At 43.3% G+C, this 12878-nt stretch overlaps 1 protein-coding gene across 4 annotated transcripts in view; it reads right to left on the bottom strand.

Moving 5' to 3' along the window:
- CPS1 (carbamoyl-phosphate synthase 1) overlaps positions 1–12878 on the bottom strand; it is a 142741-nt gene that overhangs the window by 83257 nt on the left and 46606 nt on the right. For all 4 annotated transcript variants that reach the window (XM_066999293.1, XM_066999292.1, XM_066999295.1 and 1 more), the window contains 6 exons: positions 11281–11358; positions 9773–9871; positions 8985–9080; positions 5268–5457; positions 2901–3058; positions 2013–2141 (listed from right to left, as the gene is read on the bottom strand). In XM_066999293.1, coding sequence (XP_066855394.1) covers positions 2013–2141; positions 2901–3058; positions 5268–5457; positions 8985–9080; positions 9773–9871; positions 11281–11358 — 750 coding nt within the window. The remainder of the gene's footprint in view (positions 1–2012; positions 2142–2900; positions 3059–5267; positions 5458–8984; positions 9081–9772; positions 9872–11280; positions 11359–12878) is intronic.

Below are 12878 nucleotides of genomic sequence, written 5' to 3'. Positions count from 1 at the left end.
GTACTCCTCAGCACAAGAGACAAAAATGAAAAATACAGTTTGTTGGTAAATGAGCATAGTCTAAGTGAATAAATGGCCTTAATATTAGCAGATAGAAAACATTAATCACATCTCGCTTAAAAACTTAGAAAGTAACGGGCACATTATCAATCCATCCTTTAGCAAAGCTTCTTCTTTTAATGCGGCACATGAATCAGTTTTCAGCCTTGTCCCCTCTGCAGTCAGCTCAAGCTGTTATTCAAATGCTACCCTTAGGACAGTTGCCAAACTCATGCACAAGAAAAAAAGAAATAGTTTGAAGAGTGGCACTTCACCCAGCCTAAGGAGGCACTGAATTTGTGGTGATGTATCAGGAACACCTAACCGTGCTTGTAGAACAATCTATGCTTCTCTTCTGGTACTGTCTACTGCCTCCTCTCACTCAAATTGAGCTGATGCAGGAGACATGAACTCAAGGCCAGGTTACTTGAGCTAGCTGTGCTGTGAAGAAATACACCCACAGGTGTTCAGTTGTCTGAACCTGCCCAGAGTCCAGTGTCTGAAAATCTGGTTCACAGAATTACTGCAGACCATCTCCATAGCTGAAATGGGAAGACGAGTGTTTCTGCTGGGCTGCTGAAATGAGAAACCAAAGCTGAGCTAATCCAAAAACACCCAAACTGTTTTTCACTGTCAATTTTGAAACATGGTTCTTCACTCAGAATGCTGAAGTTCTCAGTATCAATTTTGAAAGAAATGAAATTCTTTAAAGTAAAACAGAATCAGACTTTTGATAAAAATAAAGTTTCAGAAAGACCAAAATTTTCCTAAAATATGAAACTGCTCCATTCCTAAAATTTTACAAAAGCAAGATGCTTATGAAATGCTATTGCTTTACTTTTGTTCACGGAAAACTGGAGACGTTCTGAACCACAAAGGATAAAGTGCTGATCAAAACCATGTTCTCTTATGGAAAAAGATTTTGATATAAACCTTCCAGACAGCTGCACTCACAAGCTTTCTGGGTGAATTTCTGCCTCCTCTAAACAGAAGACCGTGTGTAAGCTTGGGTGAGTGAAGTGTTTCCAACCTCAGCCATCAATCCTTAAGATAGGGTTACAGTACCCGCTGCCACCTCCTGCATCTGCCAGTCCTGTCCACTGAGCCTCCCAGGGACAGGCATTGCCTAAGCAGATGTTTGCTAAACACTATGTACACCGGCCCCAGAATTTGTTTGCATGACAACAGTGTAAAGGAGAAAGAAAAAAAGGGCTATTTTCACATACAGCTCTTAAAGCCATCAGCAATATTTCTTTCTAGAGATACATGAAAGATTAAGAAGGTTAGAAAATCAGGAAAAGAGAAAAACAGGAATTTTAAAGACTTTGATGGAGACTTATTTCCTAAAATTCAGGATTTGGGGCAGGAAGAAAAAAGCATTTTATTTTTTTTTTGATCTTCCCAAATTATTTTACTTTTCATGGCAAATTTAAAGAAAACAATCCCAGATTTCCAACAGAAAGTTGTTTCTTCACAGCCAGACACAGCTGGTAGATGTCAAATTATGAAGAGCATCATCCCATTAAATTTTTACATCAGCTTTTGACTTAGAAAAATACTTTAGACTGAAATACAGCAGAGGCCCAAGTCTCTCAGCTCTTCTGACTCTGACACTACATTATCACTGAGCTCTTCAAAGGTTTCGACTTCCTTGACATCTGTCATGTGCCATTCACTCCTGAAAGCAGGTGAAAATAATTCACTATGATTCTTCCCAGACTAAAATTGCTGAAACACTTGCTCAGATGAAGACTAGTTTAATCATTTTCATTACCCAAGTCAGTAGCAGGAATTACAAAAAAAAAAAAAAAAAAAGAGAAGGGCATTAGAAGGAATCAGGATAACATTTTACAGGTAAGATGAAAGGCAGGGTATGTACAACTCCAGTATCTGTGACTATCAGGTGAATACCTATTTAAAAAAAAAAAATCAGATGTCCAGACTATACCTAGAACTTGCAATCACAGACTTACCTTAGTACCAAGGTCCAGCAAACTTTCCTCATCAGGACATATGCCTGACCCCAGACCACCAAGGGCATAAGCAGAACGTATCATGACAGGGTAGCTGATCTTCTCAGCTGCCTTCAAAGCATCTTCAATCTTAAAGGAGATAGGAATACATTTCAGAGACAATGAGAACAACTCAGATGGATAAAGTCAACCAACTCAGGTTACTCTGATAACTGGAAATCCCATCAATAAGACATTCAGCTGTCTGAAGACAAAATGAAAAGAACGATGTTGGCATTTTAACATTACTTTGTTCTGCCTAATAGCAGAAAAAATGAAACATGGGCTCAAGAAGGTGACTTCTGTCCTCACCGTGGCCTTCCTCACTGATTTCTCATGTCCTTACCTGGTCTGTCTTCACAGACTATAGCATCGAATAACCCCTCCGACAGACATCCTGGTTTGAGACTGTTTCCTCCAAACTCAAACATACCTTCCACTGAACTAATTACTTTTTCACACTCTCATCCTCAAGAGGGATTTCAGAACTAGGGATTTTTGAGGACTTGAAATCCTAAGCCTAAATGGCTTGTATAAGATTTTTAAAAAAAAGTGGCCACTGAAATTTTATAAACCTTTGTACTGCAGCACAGAAGTCACCCAACCCTAATTTACTCTTCCTTTCAATGGATAAATTAGCTTAGGCCTTCCAAGTGCTTAACTGCATTTTCATCCATTTTAAATCACTGCGAACCAGCACCAATCCCCATGAAGTGCCGATGAAAGAGCACAAGCTACAGTATCCACAGTTGTATTTAGCTTTCACTGAACAAAACTAGAAATATTTATTTTTTTGCATAACTCTGGCAACAATAACAGTAATGACATCTTCAAAATTGTCTGATTTACCGATTCCACTGCAAAGCTAGGAGCAATCTTTTCATTTAGCTCAGTCAGTTTATCAGAAAAAAGCTTTCTATCCTCTGTAGCCATGATGGATTCAACTGATGTACCTAGGACCTTCACACCATACTGCTGCAGGACTCCTTGCTTGAAGAGTTCCACTCCTGCAGAGCAAACAAAGCCACAGCTTTGAGGGCTGATGGTAAATGAAGAAGAAAGCATTCAGAAGATATCTGACTACCTGACCACTTGTCTGGCAACATCAACAGATACAGTTATTATTCTTTGTCAATATTAGAACTCAGAACCATTACACAAACATTTCTTCTCTAAAATCTAAGAAACACTGGGTTACTACTAAAGTTACTGCTTGGCAGTCATCTAAGAGACAAAGCAGTATAGGTGGATACTATTGCAAGAAGGTTAAATGAATCACAGAATCACAGAATTGAAGAGGTTGGAAGGGACCTCGAAAGATCATCGGGTCCACCCCCCCTGCCAAAGCAGGTTCCTTAGAGCATGCTGCCCAGGTAGGCGTCCAGATGGGCCTTGAATATCTCCAGAGAAGGAGACTCCACAACCTCCCTGGGCAGCCTGTTCCAGTGCTCCGTCACCCTCACTGTGAAGAAGTTCTTTCGCATGTTGGTGCGAACTTCCTGTGCTCTATCTTGTGGCCATTGCCCCTTGTCCTGTCCCCACAAACCACTGAAAAGAGGTTGGCCAAATCCCTCTGTCTCCCACACCTCAGGTATTTATACACATTGATGAGATCCCCTCTCAGTCTTCTTTTCTCCAGGCTGAACAGACCCAGGCCTCTCAGCCTTTCTTCATAGGGAAGATGCTCCAGGCCCCGTATCATCTTTGTGGCCCTCCGCTGGACTCTTTCCAGGAGATCCCTGTCTTTTTTGTACCGGGGAGCCCAGAACTGGACACAGTACTCCAGGTGAGGCCTGACCAGGGTGGAGTAGAGGGGGAGGATCACCTCCCTTGACCTGCTGGCCATGCTCCTTTTAATGCACGCCAGGACCCCATTGGCCCTCTTGGCCACCAAGGCACACTGCTGGCTCATGGTCAACCTGTCGTCCACCAGGACCCCCAGGTCCCTCTCCTCAGAGCTCCTCTCCAGCAGGTCGTCCCCCAGCCTGTACTGATACATCGGGTTGTTCCTTCCCAGGTGCAGGACTCTACACTTGCTCTTATTAAACCTCATTTGGTTTCTTCCTGCCCAGGTCTCGCTGAATGGCAGCACGGCCTTCTGGCGTGTCAGCCACTCCTCCCAGCTTTGTGTCATCGGCGTACTTGCTGAGGGCAGACACTATTCCCTCATCAAGGTTGTCGATGAAGATGTTGAAAAAGAGTGGACCCAGCACTGAGCCCTGGGGAACACCGCTAGTAACAGGTCTCCAGCCAGACTCTGCGCCGCCGATCACCACCCTCTGAGCTTGGCCAGTCATCCAGTTCTCAACCCACCTTACTGTCCACTCCTCTATCCCACACTTTCTCAGTTTTGCTATCAGGATGCCATGGGAGACAGTATCGAAAGCCTTGCTAAAGTCAAGGTAGATGACATCCACTGCTCTCCCCCCATCTACCCAGCTGGTGATGCCGTCATAGAAGGCAATGAGGTTGGTCGAGCACGATTTCCCCTTGGTGAATCCATGCTGACTACTCCTCATAACATTCTTATCTTCCAATTGCTTGGAGATGGCATCCAGAACAAGCTGTTCCAACACCTTCCCAGTGACAGAGGTGAGACTGACTGGCCTGTAGTTTCCTGGATCCTCCTTCTTGCCCTTCTTGAAGACCAGAGTGACATTGGCTATCCTCCAACCTTCAGGCACCTCTCCTGTTCTCCAGGACCTTTCAAAGATGATAGAGAGCAGTTCGGCGATCACCTCTGCCAATTCCCTTAGCACACGTGGATGCATCCCATCGGGACCCATGGATTTGTGTGCATTGAGGCCACTCAGACACTCCCGAACCACTCTCTCGTCAGCCAGGGGGGAGCCCTCCATTTCCCAGACCCTTTGTCCTCCCGCCAGGGTCGAGGAGTCCCGGGGGGGGACTAACCTGAAGCTAACCTTTCCTTTTGATCTCTGCCTGCATGGTCTGAGTACCCCCAATTCAGCTATGGTAACCAAGAGATGAGCTTCCAGAATGGTTTACTTTTAAGTACTGAAAACAGTGATTAGATGCTACGTCCGTAGCTTAGCAATCACTCATTCTGCCATGATCAGCATCTCTGCCTGTGCCTATAGGCAACACAACAGAGACACAGGTCTTGCACATTTGCACATGAGGAGTCTGCTGAACGTGTGGTGAGAGCAATGAGCTGGCCAGCAAGGGCTGCCGAGGCATCTGTACTGTACTCACCACAGTTGAGAGCTGTTTGGCCACCCATGCCCAAAATTAATCCATCAGGGCGTTCTGCCTTGATGACTTCCGTGACAAAGTGGGGAGTGATGGGGAGGAAGTAGACAGCATCAGCCTGCTTTATGCCAGTCTCATTGGTCTGCACTGAAGCAATGTTAGGATTCATGAGGACAGTTCTCACATTTTCTTCCTAAAAAAAATGAAAATCTGCATTAAAGCTAGGTAGGCCTACATGGAAAAAGAGCTAACAGCAGCAGCAAGGACAGAAGGCGTTCAACAAGCAGCTCCATCAACAGCAGAATGTAGAAAGCCTGGTTCCTCATGATATTGTGTGCACTAAAAGATAAACTCTGCCTCTATATGCAAGAGGAAGGTTAGCCAAAACTTTATACCCTTTTTTCTCTATCACAGATGAGAAACTGAGATAAAGAGATAATAAAGTTTATCATGTTTCCTGCTATAACAGTAAGAGGTTTACAGCTCTTTTGGCTGCAGATGGAATTTCACTACAGTTTGCTCAACAATGGAAAAGTTTGAGACAGAGCTAGGCAGATCAACTCTTCTCACTCTCAAAATACCAGTGCATAAAGAGGAAGCCAACCAAGTTTTGCTAAAGAGTCCAGCATATGGTCATGCTTAAAAGAAAAAACAAAACCCAGCCAACCCCCAAAAAAGCCAACACACCAACCACAGGCAGATAAAGAGCAACACATTACTGCTTTGTTGAAAAGACGTACTGGGAAGCACGCCTCATTTTTATGGGAACTCATTATAATCTCCAACTATGTCTGGTAAGGCAATACACTTCTACAGATGAATAAACCCTTTACAAACAAAGCTAGCTATGGATGCAAAATACTTTTTAAGAGAAATATTTGCCATATAGGAATAGTGAAGGCTAAGAAACAAGAGAGGAAACTTTCAGAACAAACAGGAACTGTGATCAGAAATAAAGAAAGGTAAGAAGAAAGAGGAAAAGGGTTGGTAGATTAAGTCAGCCACCATTCCTCAAGCAAGTGGTATGGAAGAGTTGCTGGGACTGGTATAAAAATTACTATTTTTCTTCTGTTCACAGAAAGCACGAGAACATTCTGAGATTGTTTGACCCACTGGTTTGGGGAAACAAATACACAGCTCACTTAGAGCAGTGGGATTCTTACTCAGTGCTCTCTCTGATTACTTATTTCAGTTACTGGGTAACATTTCTTCTTCTTCCCTTGATAACTTAAAATACCGCTTTAAAGACTGACTGTAAATTTCTGTTGACGCTTTTTTTTCCCCAAGAAAAGTTGGATTTTTTCCACTGAACAGAGAACTGTGCTTTCCTTGAAAATGTGCATAGCCGGGAAAGGAATAAAAAGAAAATCCTTACAGAAAAGATTTCAGTTTTAGACTAAGGACTCCAAACTGGGCAGTTTTCTTGCAGGTGCTGAGGGAGAAGGGTAGCTCACCGACCATAACATTCTTCTCTAATAAATATGCTCAGAAATTCATAGCTATACTTCTGCTGCAACAAACAGGGAGGGGAAAGGTACAGCACTTTCCAATAAGCTGGTGTATCTGTACATCTCAGCCTTTTCTTTCCTACTTATCTGGGGCAAGGTGTCTTAAGGACCAGCTGGCAGTGATGAGGAACATAATTAATGAGCAGAATTAATGCCCGCTGTGCTAAGAGAGAAGTTTTTACTGATATCACATCCCCAGGCCTAGTTATTTGGGATTCTAGATTTGAATCCACTTGCTGTTTGCCCTTGTAACCCTTTCCTTCAACTTCTGCCTTTTTAATTTTCCTTTTTTGTTGTTGTTGTATGCACATAACGCTACGTACAACGTCCACCCATCCTAGCTGGAGATCTTTATCACAACTTAATTAAAACAGCAAATTAATAATGGAGTCTTCCTGAAGTATTCTTCCTTTTGTGCAATAGCCACCTGTACACAGAACAGTTGGGAGAATCCCCAGCCCAGGTAATCATGAAGATTTTTCAGATGACCACGAGCCACTCTCCGCTGTTCACAGATGCTTCCTGGCCTCCCTCTTCATAGTTTGTTCCTGCCTTCGATGAACATTCTTGCAAATACAAATTCACCAACTGGGGCAGCCCCAGCTCCATGGGGTCTTACTCTAAAAAGAGGCACACACGTAACTGTGTAGGACTCAATGTAAACTGCAGCACCTTCTTGTAAGGACCTGGCATCCAGCAGACTAGGAAGAACAGCAATGCGTAGCAGAGTGAATCAGAACATCCAGCAGTGAGAATCAATATCGATTTTTTAAACGAAAATAAAACTAAGATGTCTAAGGGGAAAGAAATCTCTTTTTTTTTTTTTTTTGTCTCCTGTTAATTGTCCCTGTTCTCTCCCATCCATGTTCTGCAGCTTTCTCCTGGCAGCTACTGACCAACTGCCTTCTCTCCTGCATGCAGCTGTAAATCACACTGCCAGAGGCAAGGTCAGGAAGAGCAAGTGTTGCTGCTGGAATGGCTGATTAGCCTGCAGCAGATCAGAGCAGCTGGCTGGTGGCCACAGAAAGGGAAAGAGCACTGCAGGAGGTCAAGCTAGGGAGATTTATCATAAAAAAAATAAAACAACACACACACACACACACACACACACACAAAAACAAAACAAAACACTTTTTTTTCCCAACAAACCGGAGCTGAGTTTGAAGTACGAAAGAGAAAAAGAAGGGGAAGAAGGGACAGAGAGGCCTCTTGTCCAACCCAGGTCATTATCTGCACTCACCAGCTCTGGGATCCTCCACTCCTAACTTGTCATCATCTTGACAACATGGCCACTTCAAGCTAGCAGCCAGCAATAGCAATACAGGACACAAAGCACATACAATACGTGTTGTAACATTAAGACCGATGCAGACCTACCCCAGACTGTATTTAAGATTACTGTAATTGATTTTTTCCCCTTTGCTGACTCCAGGGTCAGCACAGGAATAGAATGGCCCTGACTTTAGTTAGCTTCAGTGCAGATCACAGTAATCACCTTGTCTGAGGGCAGCTGCTATAACTGCTCTGATTCTGTCAGACGGACCCATACAGTCTCTCCTTCTTCAAATTAGGAGAATAATAAAGCTCTCCAGGCTTCAGAAAGGGGACTTCAGAAGTGGGATATTAAATTTATTGGACAAAAGTCATCCAAAAGGATGACTTTTCATTTATTCCTTTCAAAATCATGAATTCACTCTGGAAACAAAACTTGGCATATGTGAACTTTAAAACACTCATTCCATTTAAAATAAACATTTAGAAAAACTGTTTTGATAAGGGGTTCAAAATCTTTTGCATAATGGTCTTGATAGCAGCCAACTGCTCTGCTGCTGTTATTATTTGTCTGCCTTGCATTGTCAGCACACCACAAGTTTCAGTGATTTCAGCTCAGCTGTTGCTAACCATATTCCTCCTCTTCATTCAACCAGAGTGCAGGACAATATGACAAGCCTGGAGTGATCAGTCACATAACAAAAATAACAAACCATCTGAAGGCTGAAATGGAAACCTCAAGAATGTCGCTCTTCAGTTGATACTTCTGAGTGGTTAACTCAGATCACACAACCAACAAATTCATAAACCAAAAATGGGTAATTTTATTATTTATTCTACCAGCTTCCCTGACCCTGCAATAACAGAGTTGGACAAACATTCACTGTGACAAGGGAAAATAAATTAAATAAAGTTAGCATTTCTGAAGTATCTGTCTCACCTTCATGGCTTTCACAGCCTGAGATCCAGAGTAATCGAATTCCCCTGCCTGACCGATGGACAAGCCCCCAGATCCAAGAATGAGAACTTTGGAGACCTAGAGGTGTGAAACAGTATGGAAAAATTCAGTCCCATGGTGGTGGATAGTAAAATGAACAGAGACTGTGCAGCACAGAACAATCTCAAGTTAAAAATCTTAAGTTCTAAAAAGAAAATAAAAGTCACCTCCAAGAACTCTGCAGTTTTTACTTCTAAGAATATTTCTACAGGAATTGTCCCATATCTCTCTGGTTAGAGAAACACAGCTTATGCATAAGGCATGCAATACATGTGTTAATTTTATCATGTGCTCATAGACAACCATGCCTCATTTTGGCTGATCACAAAGTCCAGCTGCCTTCTAAGATAGCAAAACTGTCTGAAATTCAGCTCACGCTAGGTATTTCAGACTTCTTTGCCAAGCAACAGGGCATCAATATTATGATGCTGGCACAAGATATCATGGCTGGATTATCCCTGGGCACCTCCTATACTGCTGTGAGAGCACCTTTCTTGGGAGAACTAGAAAGAAAAATACACAAAATGTCAGATCTTACAAATTTCCAAAAGAAAAGGGAGTCAACAACACAAGAAAAGCTAGATGACTCTAGGACAGGCCTTTTGTACAGGGAGGAATCCTTTGACCTCCATGGCCTGCTTTTTATGCCATTTAGTACAGTGGGTTCAGCAGGAGTCAGCAAGCTTCTAGCCTTACTGACAGGCAGGAACAAAGACCGTCTGTGCACTGACCTCCACTCTAGAAGCTGCTGCTCCAGCCTTGGGCAGGACCGAAGCAATGGTAGTGCCTTTCCCTCTCTTAACCAGTGAAATAAATGAGTCAAACAGGAACTAGGAAAAATAAACACATGAATTTAATCTCCAAAGTGGAACTAAACAAATAATATGCAAAGAAGAAAAAAAAAAAACAGGCCATTTGTGAGCTCAAGCTATCAACTCTGCTCCGCTGCCTTCTGAAGGCACATTCATACCACCAGAGAAGAGGGGACCATTATTTATAATGACTTTGCTGTATCTGACAAAGCTGCATTCAAGAAAGTGCGGTCATATCAGGGAGAAAACACTTATAAATCATGTCTGTGAGCTCTGCTTATATATGGCTGGCAGCATAAGGAAAGAGTGTGCACTGAAAACTAAAATACAGAAGAGCAGATGCTTAACTAACTCAAGCGAGCGATGTGGAATGGAGTCTGCTACAGAGCTGGGGTCTGAACAGGTGTGTCTAAGTGTCAGCTGTTTGGTCCCTCCAGAGGAGATCCCAGAGCAGCTGTGAGGGAAGTTTTCTCTAGCTTCCATGTGCCTCATCCCACAGGAGAAGCAGCAGCAGGACACAGCGAGGCAGGCTGTGACTGCATCTGACTGATGGGGCCCACAAGGGGTCCAGGTTCCCAAATCCATCCAAGCAGTAGAAGTGCATATACTTGGAGAAGCCAGAGCCAAGGGTTGTTTCACATTCTCTGAGATTTACAGGTCAGATTGGTAGGAAACGTCTTGATATCAAGAGATTTACTTGCAGGTTTAATCAACAACATCAAACTAAGATTAAAATAAGCACTTCCATGTATTCTTCCACCTTCTCAAGAAACACTAAGTGTATTTCTGTTCAGATGTGCTTTCTCTGCCTTCCACATCCCCTGCTGCTGCTTAGTCATACTCTGTGACTATGCAACCAGTTGTTATAGAATTTGTGCGAAGTCACAGATGGGGGATTAAAATTTCATTTCACTTAGGAGAACCAGAGTGAGGAAGTGTGAATTCATTTACATAACTCTACAGTAATTATAAAATTTGAAAGTGGAACTAAAATGTATTAGAAAGTTAATGATTTTATTACAAAACATCTGGCTAGTGTTTTTTCTGTAAGATGAAATCCTTTTCCTTTTGCAATCACCCCAGGTACAAGAGATTTGAGCCTGATCCTGCAAAGCCTTAAGCACTTCAGTAACTTCCAACACACAAATAATCCCACCAGGACTCAAAGCATGCGCATCATGTGAATGGAATCATTGATCCAAAGCACACAGAAGTCAATAGACGCCTTGCTGCTGATTGTAATTAGCTGTGGATCAAGCTAAGCAGACACAAGCCTATGCATGACTGGGTCCTCTGTGAGGATTCTGACTTCTCCGAAAACAAGATTTAGAACCATCAACAACATAAAGACTTGTTATTGTAGCCGATACGTATCTGCACTCCCCAGGCCCCCTAAAAGCAAGCCCAGATCAATCCTCATACAATACCTCTGTGTCTGTCGGCCCGGGATTTGCATCTGGGTAGAACTGTGCTGTGAAAATTGGTCTGGTCTCATGCATAATTCCCTGCGGGAATAAAAACAATCATCGTAGATGACTCCTTGCAAGTAGGAAAGACAGCAGAAAGCCAGATCTTATCCCTGTAAGCACTGAAGGCCAAGGGGCTGAGATGTTTTTAGTGGCTGCCAAATTGAAACCTGTTTCATGCACAGTCTTCAAACTACGTCCTACTTGAGGAGCCTTACCATGGAGCCTTTTGCTCTTCTGCTAATGTTCCAATGCGTGCATTACCCACTGAGCTGTGCGTGGCTGAGAAGCATGGTAGAGACATCACTTCCATTACAGTAGCAAACCCTATTAAATTGCATGCACTTAGCAGAACAGATAGGCTGGTCTCCCTCCAGAGGGGATCCTGGACCAGGCAAAGAAGCAAAAACATGCAGAGCGAGTAAAAGATCACTCTGAAGAAGGCTGTTTCACTGTTTTTACTGCTCTGATTTGGCTGGTGCTGTTACAGAAGAAAGATATTTTGGTCATGCTCTTTACTTCCATAACTCACTTCAAATGCTGACACAAGGCCATGCCCTTGGGTCATTTGCAGGCCTGTGACGAAGTGGGACCACTGCTCTGGATGAGCAATGGTATGAAAGACCTAAGCTGAGTTTGGAGATGGTGCTTGTATTTCCACTTGGAGCCAGGCAAAACAAATCTCTCATTTGCATGGCCTGACAGCACCAGGCAGTGTAGTCCACTGGCAGACTACATTGTAGCTGTCACTGCTCATGGCCCCTGATTCCAGATGGAAGAAACCAAGGTTCCCTTAAGAGAGAATCCCGGAAAAAATAGCTCAGATATAAACCTGTTACCCTCACGAACAGGCAAAGGAGCCCCAGAAGCTCCTACAGAGTAACAGTGCCATCCCAGGCTGCAGGGATAAGACAGGGACATGAGATGAGCTCCTGCCCACAGTAAGAGTTACTGCCCTCAGAGTAAAGAACATCCTGAGTCTGCCACATTTTCCCTGAATGCTCATGTTGTTTCTAGTTCCGTACTAACACCTTTTCAAAATATATTCACTCCATGGCTTGTCAGTATTTAGAAACCTGTGCTGGCCCTGTCCAACTGTGTTGTGCCAGGTCGGTCACAGGAAGTGTTTCTTCTCTTCCAAATAGAGGAATGCAGACTGCAGAGGAGAGCCCATCCAGTCCTGTTCCTGTTTGTGCACCCCATGCTAGAACTGCAATGTCTCTTGTCCCTCTCCACCATATGGACAGATCTATAAAGGTTTAGGAGCCTGATGCTGCTTTGGGGGTTGCAGAAATGCTTCGTTCAGGTCACATAAAAGAATATGCTTCTAGATCCAGAAGACCCACGTCCAGCCTTACCACCTGATTTAAGCAAAAACACCATGACATTTGTCCCCAAAATTCACCTAAAGCAAGCATGAAAGGCCTGAGAATGGAAGGGTTCAGTGTGCCAACACAGCCAAAACAAAGTCACTTCAAAAACTGAATGACACTTGTAAATCCTTTGTATTAATACATTGTTTGGCAACATTTGTCTCTGCTTAAATACACCTGCAAGGA

This window comes from Anser cygnoides, chromosome 6, assembly GCF_040182565.1.
Source record: "Anser cygnoides isolate HZ-2024a breed goose chromosome 6, Taihu_goose_T2T_genome, whole genome shotgun sequence".
Taxonomy (NCBI): Eukaryota; Metazoa; Chordata; class Aves; order Anseriformes; family Anatidae; genus Anser; species Anser cygnoides.
Note: the sequence above shows the minus strand (reverse complement) of the source record. Positions and strands in the feature narration are given on the sequence as shown.